General features: G+C 45.3%; 2 protein-coding genes across 3 annotated transcripts in view; one reads left to right on the forward strand and one right to left on the reverse strand.

The window, feature by feature from the left end:
* Nucleotides 1-3,294: 3,294 nt before the first annotated feature.
* ldlrad2 (low density lipoprotein receptor class A domain containing 2) lies at nucleotides 3,295-7,927 on the reverse strand (the record flags this gene model as incomplete). The annotated part of the gene is made up of 5 exons (XM_084445728.1): nucleotides 3,295-3,581; nucleotides 4,402-4,545; nucleotides 4,639-4,791; nucleotides 5,323-5,808; nucleotides 7,834-7,927. 5 exons carry the CDS (start codon nucleotides 7,925-7,927, stop codon nucleotides 3,295-3,297), a joined length of 1,164 nt encoding a protein of 387 aa, XP_084301854.1.
* Nucleotides 7,928-9,684: 1,757 nt separating this feature from the next.
* Nucleotides 9,685-23,705, forward strand: part of usp48 (ubiquitin specific peptidase 48) — a 28,027-nt gene continuing 14,006 nt past the window's right edge. For both annotated transcript variants that reach the window (XR_014630677.1, XM_084446267.1), the window contains exons 1-12: nucleotides 9,685-9,792; nucleotides 10,319-10,453; nucleotides 10,917-11,037; nucleotides 11,279-11,420; nucleotides 15,101-15,228; nucleotides 15,758-15,882; nucleotides 16,579-16,687; nucleotides 18,933-19,066; nucleotides 20,762-20,844; nucleotides 21,586-21,765; nucleotides 21,918-22,058; nucleotides 22,608-22,757. Coding sequence is in view for 1 of the 2 variants with exons in the window: in XM_084446267.1 (XP_084302393.1) it covers nucleotides 10,320-10,453; nucleotides 10,917-11,037; nucleotides 11,279-11,420; nucleotides 15,101-15,228; nucleotides 15,758-15,882; nucleotides 16,579-16,687; nucleotides 18,933-19,066; nucleotides 20,762-20,844; nucleotides 21,586-21,765; nucleotides 21,918-22,058; nucleotides 22,608-22,757 (1,447 nt within the window). In the remaining variant the exon portion in view is untranslated. The remainder of the gene's footprint in view (nucleotides 9,793-10,318; nucleotides 10,454-10,916; nucleotides 11,038-11,278; nucleotides 11,421-15,100; nucleotides 15,229-15,757; nucleotides 15,883-16,578; nucleotides 16,688-18,932; nucleotides 19,067-20,761; nucleotides 20,845-21,585; nucleotides 21,766-21,917; nucleotides 22,059-22,607; nucleotides 22,758-23,705) is intronic.

Raw genomic sequence — 23,705 nt, forward strand, 5'->3', positions numbered from 1 at the left:
TGAATACAATTAGCGTCTGGTAAATGACTAAAATGTAAATGTGTTAGCTTCCATAGGTACAGCATCAGACTCACATCAACACATCTTCTGACTGGCAGGATGCCATGGACTTAACTGACATTTAATTAATATTAGATTTTTAGATTTAAGATTTTTAGATTCTGGTTTTATTGTATTATACTGCACTTCGATATAGTGTTGATTGTGACTTTTTATTGCCCTTGTTTATGCCTTTGTGTCTTTTGCTGTTTTTTTATTGTGTTTTGTGTCTCATGTTTTTATGTGCTCCAACAAGGGAATTTTACCATTGGGGATTATTAAAGTATTAAAGTATTCTATCTATCTATCTATCCATCTATCTATCTATCTATCTATCTATCTATCTATCTATCTATCTATCTATCTATCTATCTGTCTGTCTGTCTGTCTACAGTATCTATCTATCTATCTATCTATCTATCTATCTATCTATCTATCTATCTATCTATCTATCTATCTATCTATCTATCTATCTATCTATCTATCAATTTGTGTCTTACTTGTTCCGTTTCCGTGTCTCACTGATTCATTTCTAGACTGGTTGCTCAGATGCTATATCAACGTCAGTTCCTCTTCACTATGGGCTTGTGTTTCAACAATAAGAGATAAACTCGAAGTTGGGAGGCATGCAGGGACCAGAAGCTATTGGGCAGATCTTTCTCTTTGTAGAAAGAGAGGGATTTGACCTGAAAGGTTGCCAGTGGTTACATGGACTACAGGCACAGCCAGAGGCTTGGAGGGGCTTTGCCAAGTTGCTCTAACCCTAAGCCTTCGCCAGGCTCATCCCATTGTCAACAAAGCTCTCAAAGGTGGTGAAAAAACCCTGACTCAAACAAATACCCTGTCCTCATTAGTTTAAGAGGGAGAGTAGTGTTTGTGTGTGTGTGTGTGTGTGTGTGTGTGTGTGTGTGTGTGTGTGTGTGTTTGTGCGTGTTTCTATGTTTGTACTGTATGATGTGTGCGGACGGTGTGTGTGTGTGTGTGTGTGAGAGAGAGAGAGAGAGTGTGTGTGTGTGTGTGCGAGAGAGAGAATTGTTTATCACTTCTAATATTTTAACACCTCAAAATACCTCTGAACTTTTCAATTTAACACCTTAACTTAAACTAATGATACAATGTTAAATGATTCCTCAATGTTCTATGACATTTAATTTTTTTACCACATTTCAATTCAAATAGCAAACAGCAGGCTATACAAAGTGATAACAGCAAGCTGCTTCCCAAATCAAAACCAAAGTCCACACAGAGAAAAACACTGTACAGCATAGTGGCCATTACATGTATTGCAGGTTTACACACACTTTGTCCTTGAATATGAAGTCTGTAAAAGTAGCACGAGGGTAAAGGTTCAAATCCTGCTAGCTAAAAAAAAGAATAATAATAAAAATGTAAAACCTGTATGAAAACATCTCACTACACAATCAATAGGCTCTTTGCACAAGCTCCACTACTTCCTGAAATTCTACAGGCATCCTTATTTCCTGTCCTATACTATTGGATGGAAGTGATCAATCAGGTGTGCGGCACACCTGATTACACCTGATGAATCACTTCCATCCAATGGTATAGGACAGGAAATAAATATGCCGCCTGTAGAATTTCAGGAAGTAGTGGAGCTTGTGCAAAGAGGCTATTGTGTTTTCCGTTGTTTTTCCAGATGTTTTTTCATTTTTCACAGGACACTACACCACTGGATATTCAACAACAACTGATACCTTTTGGCACAAACACTTGGATGATTGTTGAATCCTAACATGGCCTCGTGGGTCCATCCATCATGCAGGGCATATCCGGGTGATTTGGCCAGTGTGTGTGTGTGTGTGCATGTGTGTGTGTGTGGAAGGCGTGTATGCATGTACAGTATGTGTGTGTGTGTGTGTGTGTGTGTGTGGAAGGTGTGTATGCATCTGTGTGTGTGTGTGTGTGTGTGTGTGGAAAGCATGTGTGTGTGTGTGTGTGTGTGTGTGTGTATGCATGTGTGTGTGTTTATGCATTTGTGCGTGTGTATGCATGTGTGTGTGTGTACGCGAGCCCACACAAGAGAGACCGAGGAAGAGAGAAGGGGGCACGGGGCATGCTCAGCTACGCAGCCTAGCAACCCGGAGGGTAGAACCAGCGTTCAGTCAAGCGTGTGTCAGCCCCGAGGAGGGCAACCCTCAAAACCCCTCAAGAGAGAGACAACTGTGTCATCTGGTTACACAACAGGCCCGGCGAACAAGGGGAAAGGTCGCGCTCGGCCTCTTCAATCTAGACCGCATCACAATGGAGGTTTGCACGGCGGACATGCGCATGTGTGTGTTTGCCCTCACAGGTGACATCAAGGGTTTTTCTAAGTGAGAGGAACTGTGGAAAAGGGGATTTATTTTACTGAAAAATGTCCTTTCAGGCCACATCGGGGGACTCCCCACTGTGGAGGGGGGCTCATGTTTGGGGAAGTGAGGCGGGGTTCTAGTGAGTCGGGGGGCAGTGGGAAGCCGGGGTGAGTTGGTGGAATGTCTCTCATGGAGAGCTGGACAGCTGTCGTCCACAGGAGGCTGTTCCTGTCGGTGTTTTTTGCCGTCCGAACGTCAGCTGTGAAACATAGTTGTAACGCCGTACATTCAGAAAAGGTTTGACACGCAACCTCTCACACACAAACGTTTCTTATAGACAGACAAAATGTAAAAAGTCACACATTTGGAAAGGATGTGGAAAAAAAAAAAGTTTAAACACAAAAGTGATGTGTCTCCATGTTGGGAATACTGTCCAGAGGGGACATGGTAACACTATTTTAGGTCACTGCTCAGTTGGTTGTTAAACAACCCAATAACTCTGATACGTTTCCATTCTTTACCCTGCATCCATCCCATACTACTGTACCACTTCCTCTCTGAAACATAGAACATAGAGCAGCCTCATCATCTCATCCATATTGGTCATCCAATGAGATGAGAGCTTTAATAGTTTCTTACTTGTGATGTCATAGAGAAGACCCCACACACTGCTGAAGTCAAGTCAATTACTGTAAGTTCCATTCACTTTGGCCTCCATGTTGTGTAGCCAACGCTACATCCAAGTGGTCTCGGTTTTAGCATTAGCCTTTAGCTTGTCCGTCTCCAACCGCTGTATTGTGCCGCGCTCCCGTGCGCTACACGGCTACCGTGTTAGCGTTAGCCGGAACCGTAGCGCTACCGTATGCTACACGGCTAACGCTACACGGCTACCGTGTTAGCGCTAGCAAGAACCGTAGCGCTACCGTACGCTACACGGCTAACGCTACACGGCTACCGTGTTAGCGTTAGCCGGAACCGTGGCGGGCTGCGTGCCCGCGGCGGTGCCGGTGGCCGGCGCTTGCGGGGTGACTTTAGCCAGGCGGTGCTCCTTGTTGTGGGCGCAGAGCTGACAGGAGGCGCAGGCGGTGTTGCAGCAGGGCAGGAAGCGGCAGACGCTAACACGCCACAGGAACCAGCCGGGAGACCAGCAGCACCAGCAGAGGAGCACGCCGCCGGCGGCCACGCCCAGCGCCACGTAGAGGACCAGCAGGGACGTGTGCGGAGGAGGCTCTGCATCGGGAGATGTGGACGGGTGGAAGTGAGAGGAGATGGGAAAAGTGTAGGTATAGGTCATAGGTCACACTCAGAAACAAGCTTCCTTGTATTTTTATCTGCTTCTCTCATATTTGCGTATCTATTGGTCAGAAAATGGACAGTGCGCGCGGTTTGTCTTGGTCAGCCAGTCTGTCTGCCCTGTAGAAATCTACCACAGGTCTACTTGTCTGAACTGGTCTACTCCCTCCTTCTGTCCACTCTACAAAAACAACACGACAATTTGCCGACACATCTGAAGAGACGTGTGTTTGATCTTTCATTCAAAATAAAGCCGGTTACAAACGACTGGCAATTTCCCCCAGCGGGCAATTTGGTCGCCCTCCCTCCCAGAATTAGGTGGAATAAAAGAATTGTTTTCTTGGCGGGGGTAGCTGTAGACCTGGCACAGACAAAAAAGCAAGGGGAAGCGAACGGCCAGGCCTAGACAGTATCTATTTGGACCTTGATCGCTAGAAAAGCACGAATAGTGACAGGCCACTCAAAGGGCCACATTCAGCGCTGAGTATCCATCTCAGTTTATTGGTTTACAATGAGCGCTTAGATGACATTAACAACTATGGGCACTGCAATCAGGTTTATGCCCCCTGTCATAGATGTGTTTAGCATATGAATGGGCCTATAGTTCATTTGCGCACACAAAACTGTTTGCAGATACCCTAACATTGTCCTCCACACAGACGGCTGATTCCAAAAGTTTTGCCAAGAAGAGGAAAAAGGTTATGCCAGCCAGTACGAGATAGAAACCAAGGTTTGGAGTGGGTTTTTACGCCCTCACCTGTCACAGACTCCTGATTGAGCACGCTGCTTGGCGTGCCACAGTTCCTGTGGGTGGGTATAGCCGCTGTGGGCGGGTTTAAAGCCGGCGGGGGCGGGGCCGGTACCGTTGGAGGCGGGGGTTGCGCCGGAAGCAGCTGACCGGCTGAGAAGACAAAAGAGAAAAGGTTCTAGAGGTTTTAGAGGTCATGGAAATGGTCACTGTGATCATATGCGATTGTCCCCCCCCCCACCTTACCTGAATTACAGCCGCTGGGAAGATGGTCCTCCAGGTCACTTCCATCCCCACAGTTGTCGATGCCTTTGTCGTCACACACCAAGCTCATGGGAATACACTTCCCGTTACGGCAGGAGAAGTAAGGTTCCGCACGGCATTCTGACTGGTTGAAACCTATGGAGGGACAAGGGACAATACATCTGATTAGTAAACAAACAAACCAAAAAACTCGAAGCTCTCTATTGGCACATTGCTCTTCCTTCGCTGTCGTTCAGAGCAGACGCTTTTGCTGCTTGCTCCTGCGCTTGCATTTTTCTATCTCCCCTTCTTGTATGTCGCTCTTTCTTCCTTTTTATGTGTTATTTGTATTGTGAAGCGCTTTGTGCATTCGTGCTGTGAAAGGCGCTATATAAATAAAGTTTACTTACTTACTTACTCACTGTACATAACGCAACTCGTATGAATTTGTGGTGGTAGTGAATGTTTGTGCGAGGTAAGCGAACCCTGGTGTGAAGGTGCTTTAATGTGCGTGAAGCTGTCCCAGCTCAGTTCTGACACATTTCAATCAACTAAGAGTCAAAATGGAAGACGTGTGGAAGAACTCAACCTGGGATCAGAGACAGTCATCACTGCAACAGTGGTATTGCGCAACACGAAAGCAACAGTGATAGAGAGACTATGAGGAGCCCCGACTCCCTCTCTCACCCAGTCTGAAGGAGGTGAAGTCCCCAACAAAGTCCACTCTGGGCTGGGTACCCCGCGTCACCAGGCGCAGGGTCAGGTAGTTCCCCGTGGAAAGCACTGGCCGGGGAGGGCTCTTCCCACACAGAGGAGGGCCAATCGGAGACGAGCTTTTATCCCACCCGTCGTAGAACTGGATATAGGAGCCGGCGTGGCACGGGTCACCTGGCCCCTCCCCCGGCGTGGGCTCCAATCGAGGGGCGAGAGGGGCAGAGCCCCTGGGGGATTCTGGGAAGAGAGGCGCGGGGCTGAGGGGTGCGACGCGCAGCAGGCTGTAGACCAGGAAGAAACGGAAATGGAACTGGACCTTGTCCTTGGGGGACGCCGCCTGCATGGTCAGGTGGCAGTCCGTCCCCATGGTGACAAAGTAGTACTTCTTGGACTCCTGGTGCGAGTTGACGATCATCCCGTCACCCCTGATGGTCTGGCCGCAGAAGTCGACCACGTTCACTACAGCAAGACACACAGACAAGACAGGAGGACCATCAAATGAAGACATGCTTCAACTGTTTACAACTGGGGACATGATTCAATTGTCCCTCAAATGTCCTTACATTTTTACATACATATCGCCTACTTAACAGGTATGTTTGACCATACATGAAGACCTTAAAGAGTAAATCCATCATCATCGTCATCATCATCATCGCCACTGTAACAACTAACTGATTGTCCTAAGAGCGCAAAGATGGGCCAAGCTGATTCACCTCCATATACCCCTATCTGGGCAGTCAGCCAAGTAATGAAAAGATTTATGGCTGCCCCCCAAGTTTATTAGCTCCGTTTCCCGGGACAACGTCTAGATCTGCCTGCGCTGCCCTCCCAGAATGTCTGAGGGAAGAGGAGTCCTCATTGGTGGGAACCCCACAACCTCCGAGCGCAAGTAAACACGATGCCCCATGAGCACCGTCCAAAACATGGAGAACGAGGCAGAACACGGTGTCCCCGGGTGGTCAAAACGTTTACAGGTGTTTGAGAATGAGACCGTGGCCCTCTGTCACACACAAACGTACCCCTAGAGGCTGTGTGGGATTCGAACCCCCGTCCCAGCTGCCCTGCTGCCCCCCACCTGCCTCCCATCTAGATTGTACAGGTGTGTGGATGTGAGACGGTGCGGTCCATGAGATCTACGTGGGGCTTCTGACCAGTCAAATCCTTTCTGTTCTGCTACACACTTGTATACAATTGTCCCTATCCAGTTCCATCCTGTCTGAATAAAGAGAAAGAAGACATCGACACTAGATGTGTTCGAAACCATTCCCTACAGAAATAGTGGACTATATCGTTTGCTGGCCAGTGTCCGAATTCTCAACGTTTAATTTGATTCATTCTATAGTCCGCTAGAAAAATACCCACAATTCATAGCATTTTTTAGTGAATAGTACCAGAATTTCTCGTTCACTACACCACATGGGGAATAGTGAGTGAGTAAATGAGCGGTTTCAAACACAGCTACTGAGTCCCGTTTTAAAAGAAGCTAAAGGCCCCGATGACTCCTGAAGACACACTGTGGTCAGAAATGCCTCTGAAAAGGGCAAGAGGCCCCTCGGTACATCCATGTGTTATCCTGGTGCCAATGACTCACGAATAGTTAAACCTGATTTATTTAAGACTTCAACAAAGCACTAACTAACTAATTATATATATCTCATCCGAACAATCCGAAATCTGATTGTTGAGCCTTAATCTAACTATTTTTTAAATAAAGTTTTATATCCCACAATAATGGACATAGCAAGTAGCAATATAACAGTAGGCCTATTGCTGACAAAAAGGACCACTTATGATAAATCATTATGACTGTAAGAGGTTGTCAAAATTTCCTAAAATATTTTGGCAAATCTATAGAAAATCTTGATTTAAAAATCTGCTTTTATTTTACTAGCAGATGATAACGATCACAATTAAATAGACTAACGATCAACACATCTTTCGTCGCAGGCTCAAAACTCATCTCTTCAAGAAGTACTACAACAATCCTCCCTCCCAAGCACTTATTGTATTGTATTGTATTGCACTGTACTTTATATTGCTATTCTTGCACTTTGCCTTCAGCACTAGATTATGCTCTTAGTCACTTGTTTTAGAAAGAAGATGCACTTGTGAGTTCTGGCAAGTAGTAGTACATTGGCTTTTCCTACGTTAAATGCAATTATTGTTAGTCGCTTTGGATAAAAGCGTCTGCTAAATGACTGTAATGTAAAATGTAATGTAATCTTGACTTAATCCTGACTTTTCCTGCGCAGCCCCTACGGGATCACATCAACGGATTTATAACAAGAAGAATACAGATGCTTCATTACGGCGAGCGAGGCGAAGACTTATCAGGGAGACAAAAGCCCCAAGTGCATTAAGCGCCAGGAGTCACAAATAAATTACGCGCACAAGGCAGTGCGTCACCCCAGTGGCAACAAGTGACTGGCGAATGAATCAGCGACGGAATCAATCTTAAACATCGACTCTCAATCTCCTTACCCGTCTCGATGGCACTGGTTGTGAGTGTCATTAAGGTGAGCAAAACAAACAGTTTTGACAGGCGTTGAAGCTGGTTCTCTTTGGCCACCTCCATCGTTCCAAAGTCGTGCCCAGTCCCTCAAGACTGTACGTACCACACCTAAAAGTAGTTAGACTGTATCTGTGTTCGGCCCAATGTAACACCCTGCGAGCGGGAAGTTTTCATATGGCTACTGCAGTGGACATTCGAGCACTGGTGTGCACTGAGAAGAGAATCAACAGTAAACGACAGTGACGCGCAAGAATATTCCCTCCTGAAGTGTTTCCGATGCCTTTGGTATAATGACTCTTCATCATACTGGCTTTTGTTCCTTTGAACCCCCTCTTTGACGAATCCATCTACGCGTCCTGCGATTCCCATGACAACGGCCCCAATGTGATACTTTCAGAGGAGGGGCTGCCTCCTGTCCTTCAATCCGCCCCCATTCACTCTCTCTCTCAAACGCATTCAGATGAACCGGAGGCCACAGGACAAGGGATCTCACCATCTGTCTCCTTGTCCTTGAATTTTTAAAATAAAATAAAATGTTTAATTTTGCTGGAGAAAGAGGCCACTTTACTACTTGAACCCACCAATAATAGCGTTCCCTTTTCCCCCCAGTACCTTACTTTAAAATAAAATAAAAATAAAAAGGCTAATCGCTATGATGAATTGACGTGTTCACCACAAACCTATGCATAGCATACTGTACACAAAGAACGTCATTTCCTGACCCACCGGTGACTCCCTGACGATGGCACCCGAAGTCAAGGTCAAGAGTGAAGAGTTGACCATGCATCCAGGGGTCTTGTTAAAAGGGTGAAGGGTTGACTATGCATTCAGGAGTCTTGTTAAAAGTATTCACTGGAGAACCCTGGAGACTCCATGGGTCCAGTCCCCAAAGACTCCATGTCCATAGATCTATCTATCTATCTATCTATCTGCATTTTGATTGCATGGCCCCTTTAAGAGAGTTGAGACAGATATATAGTGTTTTGTTTAACACACACACACACCTCCAGAAATACCACACAGTAATACAAGCACACACACAGGCATACATACAAACAAACAAACAAACATGCATACATACAAACACTTAGAATACCAGAGATCTGGAAACTGAGTGCTATAGCCAGCTTGACATCAATATGCTGTATGAGATTTAACTTTAAGATCAATGCCTGTTCCAAATGCACTTGTCTATCTATCTATCTATCTATCTATCTATCTATCTATCTATCTATCTATCTAGTAGTGCATCTTCGTAGTGCATCTTCGACACAAAACTGCATTACAGGGGTTCTTAGTGGTAACACAGTGGAGTCTTGAATATTCTGTGTGTTTGAGTTGAAATGCTTTAAAGACAAATATCAACGAGATTTTGGAGGGGGAATGCACCTGAAGAAATCTCAAGTGAAACGAAAGTAGAGTTCTAGTTTCACATGTTAAATAAAAAAAAGGTTGTTATTTGTACAACTTGTTTCTTTTCTCATTTACATGCAAGGCATCTTTGATAAAGTGGCCACCTCACCTTTTTTGGAAACACAATCAAACAAAAATACAATATTCCAAAAATTAAACAGTCAAGCATAGATTTTTTTTCGTTTTTCCTATAATCATAATGACATAACTAATTTTGCTCCTAGTGTTCTATAATTCCCCTCTCAGCTGTACGCATTAGAGTCTCATTGGTGGAGATAAAACTGGACCAATCACAAACGTGTGCGCTTTCACGTTCAACAGCGTGGAGATCTGCAACGACGTCACCTTCGTAGGGAAAAGCAGTGCGTCACGCCGCGTAGCTTTGAAACTGAGGAAGGAAATATTTATTTAAAAACTGACGCAAGGGCGCTAAATCTAAAACAAACTACAAATAAAATGTAAATATAATATTGAAGCAGCTGCACAATCAGAAGTTTGTGATACACGCACAAAAGGTTCGAATGCACATTTCGTTCTAGATAGATAATTCTGAAAATGTTAGCTACTAGATAACTAGCTAGCTGGCTAAATAGCTAGACGCTTGCTAGCTAGCTAACTGTTACGCATTTATCTGCTGCTAACTTGTCATGGAAAAACGTCTTACCACCTAGCGCCGCGACCGCTAGCTAGCTCGCTGGCTAACGATAACTAGCCTAGGTTAGCTAACCAGCCGATGTCCGTGTTGGGAAGACGTCAAATTTGTGGTATTCGACTGCAAAACTACATGGGGGATGAACTGTACTCAATTATGTTTTCTGTAGCATGTTACGTTTATTAGCCTAGCTATGTAACCTAGCTATGTAACCTAGCTGTACAGACGAGCTAGTGCTAATGCTAATGTTAGCCGACCAGCAGTACCAACAATGGCTAGCTAGTGACAGCCGCTGCCATTGGCTAACTGTTAGCTGAGGTTATCTAGGCCGCAGCATCCCCGACCTCTCCTGGCCAGCGCACCCAGATTTGGACCCTCTTTTTTTGCAGAATGGCGCCCCGCTTGCAGCTCGAGAAGGCAGCTTGGCGCTGGGTCGAGTCGGTGAGACCGGAGGATATTCAACGGGAGCACATTGAGATGGCGTACCGAGTCGGTGTACCGGCGTGCAAGAGGGGAGCTTGCAGGTACAGCAGGCACACATTTTCACTTTCGCAATACACATCCTCAACACTGGCAACTTCTTAAATTCATCTTAAATTCCGTTGTCAGTTGGCTAGCTTTCAAGGTACTATATTGCTCAAATTGCTTTTCAGGCCTAACTGGTTATATGGCTCAGTAAATAGATGCGGCTTGAATGTCTGTACTTGGCTAATCAAGGTCCAAGTTAGTCGGTTTAAGTTATTAACCTCCGGTTGAATGTGAAATGTGCTAGATGTTGCAAACTGCAAGAATGATGATCACCATTACTTTTTTGGGGGTATATTTGTGTGTTCATATTTTGCACTGCTCATTTGCACTGTCCCGTCTAGTCCCTGCACCCTGTCCACTGTTGTCTCCTTTCTATGCTCTGTCACCGAAACAAATTCCTTGTAGTAAAATGCATTGCAATACATGTTTATGATTCTGATTCTGACTTAACCCTTGCAGGAGGAATTGCAAAGGGAACCCCAATTGCTTGGTGGGTATTGGAGAACACGCCTGGCTTGGGGAGATTGATGAAAATGCTTTCCACAACATCGATGACCCAAACTCGGAGCGAAGAGACAAGGTATCTTCATTCATGTATCTAGTAATGCATTAAGGCTTGTATCCTGTAATGCGTTCAGAACCAACAACCTTAAGTGGAAAAAACAAACAAAAAATGAATAGTTGTGGTTAAACTGACCTCTCTCACACATACATATATATATATACTCTCTCACTCTCCTCTCTCTCTCTCACTCTCCTCTCTCTTCCTCCCCCCTCTCTCTCTCTCCCTCTCACTCTGTCCCCCTCTGTCTCTCTCTCAGAACACGTTTGTGGGGCTGACCAACTTGGGGGCCACCTGCTACGTCAACACCTTCCTGCAGGTGTGGTTCCACAACCTGGAGCTCCGCAGAACCCTCTACATGTGTGAGAGCGCCCGCGCTGAGGAGCACAACATGGACTCAGGTAACAGCACCACATACAGTATCTACAACATAACACCACCACATACACTACCTACAATATAACACCACCACATACACTACCTACACCATAACACCACCACATACACTACCTACAACATAACACCACATACACTACCTACAACATAACACCACCACATACACTACCTACAACATAACACCACCACATACACTACCTACAACATAACACCACCACATACACTACCTGCAATATAACACCACCACATACACTACCTACAACATAACACCACCACATACACTACCTACAACATAACACCACCACATACACTACCTGCAATATAACACCACCACATACAGTATCTACAACATAACAACACCACATACACTACCTACACCATAACACCACCACATACACTACCTACACCATAACAACACCACATACACTACCTACAACATAACACCACCACATTCACTACCTACACCATAACACCACCACATACACTACCTACAACATAACACCACCACATACACTACCTACAATATAACACCACCACATACACTACCTACAATATAACACCACCACATACACTACCTACAACATAACAACACCACTCCATACAGTATCTACAACATAACACCACATACACTACCTACAACATAACAACACCACCACATTCACTACCTACACCATAACACCACCACATACACTACCTACAACATAACACCACCACATACACTACCTGCAATATAACACCACCACATACACTACCTACAACATAACACCACCACATACACTACCTACAACATAACACCACCACATTCACTACCTACACCATAACACCACCACATACACTACCTACAACATAACACCACCACATACACTACCTACAACATAACACCACCACATACAGTATCTACAACATAACACCACATACACTACCTACAATATAACACCACCACACACAGTATCTACAACATAACATCACCACACACAGTATCTACAACATAACATCACCACACACAGTATCTACAACATAACACCACCACATACACTACCTACAACATAACAACACCACATACAGTATCTACAACATAACATCACCACATACACTACCTACAACATAACAACACCACATACAGTATCTACACCATAACACCACCACATACACTACCTACACCATAACACCACATACACTACCTACACCATAACACCACCACATACACTACCTACAACATAACACCACCACATACAGTATCTACAACATGGACTGAGGTAACAGCACCACATACAGTGCCTATATTCCCCCCCCTTTGACTTTTTCGCATTGCATCAGTATTCACCCCCTTTGCAATGACAATGACACACCCAGGGACAGAATTTCACGGTGGCCCATGATGTCCATGGCTGCCATTGGCCCTCATACTGGCCGCGATGCCATGAAAATCATTGGGGCCACCATGGCCTTTGTGCCCCTGCTACTGTCAAAATCCTGACTGAGGTTGCTTTAAAAGTGTCAGTGGTCTCTTACTGTCGTTTTCTTGATATTCCAAAGTGAATTCAATGTAGCCTGCTAGTAGTTTTGATGTGAGGTGACCTGGCACACGTAACCAATCCAAGGTGCTAGGACGCCCAGTGCTCAGTTCGCACTGAGGTAAGCAAGCTAGCTCCACCGACCACATTTAGCTAGCTAGCTAACGTTATGTTAATGGAAGCCAGCATTGTTAGGTAATGGTAGATATTATTAATAGATAGATAGCTGACATATTTAAGAGATTGCAGAAAATTAATGAAAAACGTTTGCCGGAATTTCAAAGGCATTATCTGGAGCATAGTTAAGTCCCATCACAAAAAAATGGAGAGAATATGGTTCAACTGAATCTGCTTAGAACAGGCCAGACTGAAAAACGAAGAAAGTGGACGAGGCAGGCCATTGTCAGAGAGGCCACCAAGTGTCAAGCCGTCAGTTACATCTGAACTGGAGAGTACTTCTTCATTGAAAGAAAAGCAAAGAACAACACTGAAGGCTTTTCTCTGCGGAAAACATGTTTTCGCTCTTCCCCCGGCTTAGGTAAGAATTTGATATGCCCATGATAGACGGGATATATCCAGTCACCTGCCCGGTCTCAGTTTTGAAAGCGCTCGCCCTTTTCCAAACGTTTGTTTCCAACAAAGCTTTCCGTCAGGTTATGTGGGAGAGTGCTCAAGTTGAAGAAGATTCTGTGGTCCCATGAGATTTAAAATTGAATTGGCCTGAACACTAAGCGTTATGCTTGGTGCAAGCTTAACACCACACATTAACCTAAAAATACCATCCCTACTGTGAACCACGGTGGTTGCAGCATCATGTTCTGGGGATTCTTGTCTGCAGGGGCTGGAAAACCTTTACAGATAGATGGCAAAATGAATGAAGCGAAGTAGAGAGAAATTACATTAGTCATTTAGCAGACACTTTTATCCAAAGCAACAATAATTGCATTTAACATGGGTATTAGTCAAGTATACTACTATTCGCCAGAACTTAGAAGTGCATCTGCTTTCTAAACAAGCGATTAAAAGCTTAACTTTGTGCTAAAGTCAAAGTGCAAGAACAGCTAAATACAAAACAATAGTTGGTAAGAGGAAGGGTCAGGTTAGTACTTCTTGAAGAGTTGAGTTTTCAGCCTGCTGGGAAAGATGGGCAGTGACTACGCTGTTACGACGTCAGTGGGCAGTTCATTCCCACGCCACCCACTCCTGAGATGTCAGCCAAGCGCGCAGCAACGTGTGCCTCCACTTGTGTGTCAGAGGGGGGAAATGACACGACCAGCTGGGTGTCATCAGCATAACAATAGGAGAAGCCATGCGAGCAAATGACAGAACGCAGAGAATGTAGAGAGAAAAAAGAAGAGGACCTAGAACTGACCCTTGTGGAACCCCCATAGCCCTCAGCCTGAGTGGTTCAGACCCTCTCCGTGTCACCTGGTAGGAGCGGCCTGTCAGGTTGGATGCAAACAGGGAGAGTGTAGATCCTGAGACGCCTTTCTCCTCGAGGGTGGAGAGGAGGATCTGGTGGTCCACCATGTCAGACGCTGCTGACAGGTTCAGGATTATCAGGACAGAGGAGAGAGAGAGTTTGCTCTCAGTTGAGTGACCCTGCTTGAACCCGGACTGGTGAGGGTCTTGGAGGTGGTTCTGGTGGAGAATGGAGATATGGAGTTAGCTGGTTAAAGACATGTTCAAGTGAAGGGATGGGGAGAGGGGGATGAATACTTAGGGAATAAATTATTTTGTTTTTCATCTGTAATTAGTTAAGCAAAATATAATTATTTTTCACTTGGACATCATAGACTACTGTGTCACTGTGTTTATCAGTGACAAAAAAGCCTAAATTAAATCAATTTGGATTGATTCCATGTTGTAACACCATAAAATATGAAAAAGTCCAGTGGGGGGGGGGGGGGGGTGCTTACTTTTTATAGGCACTGACAACTACAGCAATCAGATGTTTGATGTGTGTGTACACTTCGAGCTGGAAACAGCCTGCTTCTGTGTACACTTAAAGAACTGTTTCAGTAAATCGGTCTGGAAAAAAACATCCTTTATACGTTTGGATTATATTGCTGGGACACAGTGACTGTTTTAAAAGGATAATCCATCCTAAAATGTAACTTGTAGAGATCCCACCCTCAAAATGTTTTGACAACATGTTTGTCTTTCTCCAGACTATGAGCCTCAGACCATCTGTGAACACCTCCAGTACCTGTTTGCACTCCTGCAGAACAGCAACAGAAGATACATCGACCCGTCGGGGCTGGTCAAAGCCCTGGGGCTGGACACTGGGCAGCAGCAGGTACATCCATGCTGTACACTTTGCTGAATGAGGCCTGTTGCTTGATCAACTTGGTTTAACTTGTTACATTACATATCATTATCCAAGTGACTGACTTCCCTTACTGTTCATTATCTAAGTGACTGACTCCCCCCTTACTGTCCACTAGTCCTATTCATTAGGGCTGGGTTAAAAAAATAGATTAATCGATTCTGAATCAAATGATTCAGAATCGATCTTTTACTTAATGAATGAATGAATAAATGAAGGAATTAATAGTTCATTAGTTCATTCAATCATTCATTCATTCATTCATTTTTGGAAATCAGTATCTATACCCAGCCGTAGTAGGCCTGTTGATGTGTTGCATAACTTGGTAGTCATGTAATTAAGGTTACAGCAACAAAAAAACAAAAAAGGTTTTAGTAACACTAACCGAATTGAATCGTGATAATCGATTCTGAACCTTGTGAGTCGGAATCGAATTGATTCTTGAAATTCAAAAAGATATCCAGCCCTCCTATTCCTTGTTCTTGTCTTCCATGTCTAGGATGCCCAGGAGTTCTCCAAGCTCTTCCTGTCTCTCCTGGAGGACACCCTCTCCAAACAGAAGAACCCCAACATCCAGAACATCATCCAACAGCAGTTCTGCGGACAGTTCTCCTACGTCACTGTGTAAGAACCAAATGAGCACATGATGATGCGACTGAAATGCCCCTCTACCCCTACACCACAAGGCCATGCACGCCGTAGCCAGACAGACAGATGAATACATGTGTTATAGAATCGGATGCTGCTGCACACATGGAGGAAAAACAGTCATGTTTATATCAAGAGAGCTGGAAAATTCAAGGATTGTAGAAGAAAAAAGAGGGTAGTTGTATGTGGTGAAGGTGGAATCTTCAGGTTGCTCCTAGAGATGTCCTTGGCCTCACCTTTAATTGGATGATTTTATAAAGTCATCTCGTCTGGTTCTCTGCTGGACCATCACTGATGGGGCCTCTCAGAAATGCTGCTTGGTTTAAAGGCTGTTTATTTCCATTCTCAATGCATATGAAAAACTCCCCGGTAATTTTAACGGGACAACCTCGACATCTGGGTATTTTCATTAGGTCTGAACTTTGTGCCTTTAAAGGTTATGCTTTTATCAGGGCCACACCTTTGCCTTTTATGACTCTGGATCAAGATCAAGCACGCACCATTTTTCATTTTATCCCTTTTATTTGACAGCATAGATTTAATTCAGCTCTTCCCCTCCTCACTGCACAAATACTTAGTTATGAGAGCCTCCTCTGAAAAAGTCCCATTAATCCGGTAAAGGTTGCTTGATACACTCACATGCTCATGGTGCTGTCTGTGTTTTGGACCCAGGTGTAACCAGTGTAGCCGCGCATCGCCTCTACCGTCCCGATTCTATGAACTGGAGCTCAACATCCAGGGTCACAAGAACCTCACAGAGTGTGTCACAGAGTTCCTCAAGGTAATCACTGATTGTGATGTCACAGAGTTCCTCAAGGTAATCACTGATTGTGATGTCACAGAGTTCCTCAAGGTAATCACTCATTGTGATGTCACGGAGTTCCTCAAGGTAATCATTCATTATGATGTCAGAGTTCCTCCTGGTAATCATTCATTGTGATGTCACACAGTTCCTCACGGTAATCATTTCATTGTGATGTCACAGAGTTCCTCAAGGTAATAATAATAAAATAATAATAATTTATTTATAGAGCACTTTTCACTGTGAAACAATCTCAAAGTGTTGAAACAATCACAAAGTCATTAAGAAAACAGAGAAACTAAATAATATATATAAAATATATAAGATACTCATAAAAGAATCCAGAGTCTGGCGCCCTCAGATTGTCAGGAAGGGCATTCCCAAGGCAGGGGGCAGCTGAGCAAAAGGCCCAGTCTCCCATAGAGCTGAGACCTATGCTGCCGTTGATTTGTCTGGGAAGTGGTGAGGTGGTAGAGACGGAAAACGACGTCGCCCACGAGGGAACCGTGTTCCAGTAGATAACAACCAGGGCTTTTGGATATGGATATGAAGAGAAACCGTTTAAGATACTGATAACCTGTCTATTCATTATCTCGGTTACTAGTGGTCCAAACCAAGGACAATGCAAGACAGGGGTGGGCTGCACTTGAAACAAGCTATCAAACACATTTGAAGAGAATTTGACTTGCTATTTTTATTCTAAATTTTTAGCATTTTGGCACTGGTGATTTTCCTTTGGCTCTGGCTAAAATCACTTTGGGGGGGCGCCAAAAAATCCTCTATACAGGAAAAACCCTGAACAACAGCTCGGAACAAAGATGGATATTAGCTAGCTTTGTTTGCCAAACCAGTAGATAGACATATTATGCGGTATTTTGCACGTACAAAAAAGGTCGCGAACATGTCCGCAGTTGGGGAATACTGTGTGTACAACTGATTTAATGACGCATAAATAAGACAGAAATGCTAATAAAACAGTATTTCTAAAGTTTCACTTAGTTCCACAGGGAGCTGGCATCTTATTCATGACTTGCAGAGCTAACAGGCAGCTAGGGCCGAGTGGTATGAGTTCACGAGCCGAGAAAACAAGTCGTGAGGGCCGCTCCAGTTAAAACTGCGAGTAGTATCACCTGAATCACGACTTCACGAGCCAAATGGAACGCAGCATTAGTCCTGGGGGTATGAGGAAACAGGGCCTTCCATAGAGTTGAGCTTACTCCTGGGGGTAGGATGAAGCAGGCTGTTTCCAGATAGAAGATTGCAGGAGGGGTCTTGTGGAGTGAGGAGTTCTTTAAGGTAGGGAGGGTCATTACCATTATGATGTCACAGAGTTCTGCAAGGTAATAATTTATTATTATGTCACAGAGTTCCTCATGCTAATTATTCATTATGAAGTCACAGAGTTCCCTATTTGGCAATCATGGAGAGTGATGTCAAATAGTTGATTCCTCAGTGTAATAAATGCAGTGTATCATTACTTTGTTAAACATGAGTCATAATAATAATAATAATATTATTATATTATTAATAATAATAAACTGTATTTGTATAGCACTTCATACAGAGACTGCAGCTCAAAGTGCTTTTACATTTCAGCACACAAAAATAATAAATAAACCAGACAAGAATAAACCACACGATCCAAGCATGACACTATACTACAGCTATATGACAACATTGGTAAAATTAGCAAAAACGTACATTTCTCAGCTTCACCCGAGACATGCACATCCTTGGGTCCTGAGCAATACATCAACTTAAAACAGTGGCCGGTTGTGGAGATATTTGGGACACAGAAGTCACGCACCATTTCTGGCCTTATAGTAAAGATAAAAACAGTATTGATGATTATGACATAGATTAACAAGGTATGTTTGCAGTTGCTCCTGAAGGGACCTGGAGTCAGTAGCTGTGTTCGGAATCGCTCCCTCGTTCCCTCACTCCCTATTCCCTATATAGGGTTCACCATGTAGTGAACTACCTAGGGAACGGAGAAAATGTAGGGTACATGCACTGTTCCCTGGAAATCAAGGTGAATTGTGGGTAATAAATAGTGGACTATATAGGGAACGAAAATTCCGTGGAGAATTCGGACACTACAAACAAAATGGCTGACGCCCTATATAGTGCACTTTATAGTGAATAGGGAGCGATTCCGAACACAGCCAGTGACTCAGGACTGAACGAGTGTTGATGTGTGTTTACCCACCGTCCTCTCTGCTAGGAGGAGAAGCTGGATGGGGACAATCGGTACTACTGTGAGAGCTGCCAGAGCAAACAGAGCGCCACGCGACGCATCAAACTCCACAGCCTCCCGCGCACCCTCAACCTGCAGCTCATGCGCTTCGTCTTCGACAGGTTAACCCCTCTACCGTAACCCCTCTACCGTAACCCCTCTACACTGACCCCTCTACACTGACCCCTCTACACTGACCCCTCTACACTGACCCCTCTACACTGACCCCTCTACACTAACCCCTCTACCGTAACCCCTCTACACTGACCCCTCTACACTGACCCCTCTACACTGACCCCTCTACACTAACCCCTCTACACTGACCCCTCTACACTAACCCCTCTACACTGACCCCTCTACACTGACCCCTCTACACTGACCCCTCTACACTGACCCCTCTACACTAACCCCTCTACACTGACCTCTCTACACTGACCCCTCTACACTGACCCCTCTACACTAACCCCTCTACACTAACCCCTCTACACTGACCCCTCTACACTGACCCCTCTACACTGACCCCTCTACACTAACCCCTCTACACTGACCCCTCTACACTAACCCCTCTACACTGACCCCTCTACACTGACCCCTCTACACTAACCCCTCTACACTGACCCCTCTACACTGACCCCTCTACACTAACCCCTCTACACTGACCCCTCTACACTGACCCCTCTACACTGACCCCTCTACACTGACCCCTCTACACTAACCCCTCTACACTAACCCCTCTACACTAACCCCTCTACACTGACCCCTCTACACTGACCCCTCTACACTGACCCCTCTACACTAACCCCTCTACACTAACCCCTCTACACTAACCCCTCTACACTGACCCCTCTACACTGACCCCTCTACACTGACCCCTCTACACTAACCCCTCTACACTAACCCCTCTACACTAACCCCTCTACACTGACCCCTCTACACTGACCCCTCTACACTGACCCCTCTACACTAACCCCTCTACACTAACCCCTCTACACTGACCCCTCTACACTGACCCCTCTACACTGACCCCTCTACACTGACCCCTCTACACTGACCCCTCTACACTGACCCCTCTACACTAACCCCTCTACACTAACCCCTCTACACTAACCCCTCTACACTGACCCCTCTACACTGACCCCTCTACACTGACCCCTCTACACTGACCCCTCTACACTGACCCCTCTACACTGACCCCTCTACACTGACCCCTCTACACTGACCCCTCTACACTAACCCCTCTACACTAACCCCTCTACACTAACCCCTCTACACTGACCCCTCTACACTGACCCCTCTACACTGACCCCTCAACACTGACCCCTCAACACTGACCCCTCAACACTGACCCCTCTACACTGACCCCTCTACACTGACCCCTCATCACTAACTCCTCTACACTAACCCCTCTACACTGACCCCTCTACACTGACCCCTCTACACTAACCCCTCTACACTGACCTCTCTACACTGACCTCTACACTAACCCCTCTACACTGACCCCTCTACACTAACCCCTCTACACTGACCCCTCAACACTGACCCCTCAACACTGACCCCTCTACACTGACCCCTCATCACTGACCCCTCTACACTAACTCCTCTACACTAACCCCTCTACACTAACCCCTCTACACTAACCCCTCTACACTGACCCCTCAGTTTCTTTGGTTCAGCTACATCTGCACTATGTCATGTGTGAATTACCTACCGTGTACCAGACGCCGTATCTCAGATGGTGAATACGGCACTGGCATTTTCATCAGATCGTTCAATATAGTTAATCCGGGCTACATTGCTTCCGTCTTTTATTATTCCAGACAAACGGGACACAAGAAGAAGCTCAACACCTTCATCAGTTTCCCAGAGCAGCTGGACATGGGCCCCTTCCTGGAGGGAAAAGGTAGCGCCAGACTCTCGACGACTCAGCAAACCACATCAACACGTGACGTGTAGTAGATTAGAGACGGCGTTACCGCTAATACCGGGGTGGTCATGGGCGTATTAGTCCACACCGTGTCATCCCTTCTCCTGGTTTAACCCGGGTTTGGAGCACGCTCCTTGATTTGTTTAAGCACGCCGCTCGGCTCATCCAGAGAACCACTGTAGGTGCACTTTGGCGCAACTTCGGTTGATTTTAAATGTGCTATATAAATAAAGTTGACCTTGACCTTTACCTTGACCTTTACCTTGACCTTGACCTTGACCTTTGAGCCACCAGCGCCAAACTTAACTGCATTCCATTTGTGGCGATAAATATGAAATCAATCTATGATGTCAGCGTTCCTGAACGAAATAATAGTTTACACTCGTTCTTTATGTTTCTGACTGATAGATACATGATCAAAACATAAGATGAATCGATGCAACACACTTGAGTGTTTCTGCACGGATCAGTCTTCCCCTAAGCTGTGGTGGGAGGAGACGGCTGTAGTCACGTCGTCGTCACCCCTTCCTCGGCTCTCCCGTTAAAGTTAGCTTTGCGCGTCACGTTTTATTTACGTCATGGCAAATCGACCGCGCGCCGTCTAGAAAACGCGTCCCCGCGCCGAAGCATTGTGGAAAGTTGGTTAGTCTGTTTTTTCCCGCCTGTATGTGTGTGTGCGCGTGCGTCTGGCCCGGGTGGCTGCCCCCCCCCTCCCAGATGAGAAGTGTGTGTACGAGCTGAGCGCCGTGCTGATCCACCGGGGCGTCAGCGCCTACTCCGGCCACTACATCGCCCACGCCAGGGACGCGCGCACCAGCGACTGGTACAAGTTCAACGACGAGGAGATCGAGAAGATGGAGGGCAAGAAGCTGCAGCTGGGGATCGAGGAGGACATCGGTGAGTCCCGCACGCAGCCGACGGCGTGTACTCGGGAGAGAGAGAGAGAGAGAGAAACCGGACGCCATTTTTTATACATCAACGTCAATCGTGTAAATCGCTTCTCGTCTCTTTTTCTCGGCCTCTCTCTCTCCCCTCGCTTCTTGCTCTAGCCGAGACCGTGAAGTCCCAAGCGCGCAAGCCCAAGTGCAGTAAAGGCTACCACTGCTCCAGGAACGCATACATGCTGGTGTACAAGTGCCAGGGGGAGGAGGAGGTCGCCGAACCCAACGAGGCCAGCGTCGAGGTGCCAGGTGAGGAGACGGCTCGCTCCAAATATCCACAATAGTTTGATTTTAAGATCTTTAGTATTTCAAGCAACTTAAATGAAGCGTCTTCCAGCGTGTCTGCGTACCAGCTTCCCTGGAGGAGTGGTTAAGGTTACGAGCGTCCGTGTTGAAGAGTTTGTGACATGGCTAGTTCCGTCCCTCTGTCCTGAGCGGCGTTCGAATTCAGCAAACGGAGGCGAACATTCATGTTGTCTTTGAACGGTTACATTTGAACGGAAAGCCCTTCTGTGATCAATCATGATTTTCGGGATGATATATTTTGGATGTAAAATAGTACACAACCTAATTTAACACTAGTTAGAAGTAAAAGGGCCTCCGGTATCCATTCATCCATTCATCCATTCAGCAATTACATTTACCTCAGTCCAGCGTCTATTTCTGTTCACTGCAAACTACCTTCTCGGACCGTTCGCTTGTGTTCGCAAAAGTTTGCGGTGAACACAAAGCCAACCGGAAAAAAAAGGTTGCGAACGTTTGCCGAGTCTGAACGCCCCCCCTCCCCCTGTGCGTCAGTCTTCCTGCAGAGGCTGGTGGACCGGGACAACCGTCAGTTCGAGGAGTGGTGCTGCGAGATGGCCGACATGAGACGGCTGAGCGTGGACAAGGGCAAGGCCAAGCACGAAGAGGTGAAGGAGCTCTACGAGCTTTTACCCACGGAAGACGGTCGGTAAAAACATTCTAACACTTCACGGCTTCACGATGACAATGTTCACCCCGGGTTGTGTCTTTTGATTTATATAGACAGCGCAGCGTAGTGAAGTCAGTGTGTGGGAGTTAAAAGCGTTGGAGTCAGGCTGGTATGGGAACTGTAGCAGTTAGGATGGCTCCCTCTGTCTGTCTAAGCTTGAAAACTGTTGATATTTAAAAACTACAATGTTTAAAGGCTATGTTTTGTGTATTTGCTCCTCTATGAATTTCTTTTTCACTGAATTCTTTCCATTATATGTATGTTAAGGTAGTGTAGTTGAGGGTATATACTGTATTTAGGTAGTGTAGTTGAGGGTATATACTGTATTTAGGTAGTGTAGTTGAGGGTATATACTGTATGTTTAGGTAGTGTAGTTGAGGGTATATACTGTATGTTTAGGTAGTGTAGTTGAGGGTATATACTGTATGTTTAGGTAGTGTAGTTGAGGGTATATACTGTATGTTTAGGTAGTGTAGTTGAGGGTATATACTGTATGTTTAGGTAGTGTAGTTGAGGGTATATACTGTGTTTAGGTAGTGTAGTTGAGGGTATATACTGTATGTTTAGGTAGTGTAGTTGAGGGTATATACTGTATTTAGGTAGTGTAGTTGAGGGTATATACTATATGTTTAGGTAGTGTAGTTGAGGGTATATACTGTATGTTTAGGTAGTGTAGTTGAGGGTATATACTATATGTTTAGGTAGTGTAGTTGAGGGTATATACTGTATTTAGGTAGTGTAGTTGAGGGTATATACTGTATGTTTAGGTAGTGTAGTTGAGGGTATATACTATATGTTTAGGTAGTGTAGTTGAGGGTATATACTGTATTTAGGTAGTGTAGTTGAGGGTATATACTGTATGTTTAGGTAGTGTAGTTGAGGGTATATACTGTATTTAGGTAGTGTAGTTGAGGGTATATACT

This window comes from Borostomias antarcticus (assembly GCF_949987555.1).
Source record: "Borostomias antarcticus genome assembly, chromosome: 11".
Lineage (NCBI taxonomy): Eukaryota > Metazoa > Chordata > Actinopteri > Stomiiformes > Stomiidae > Borostomias > Borostomias antarcticus.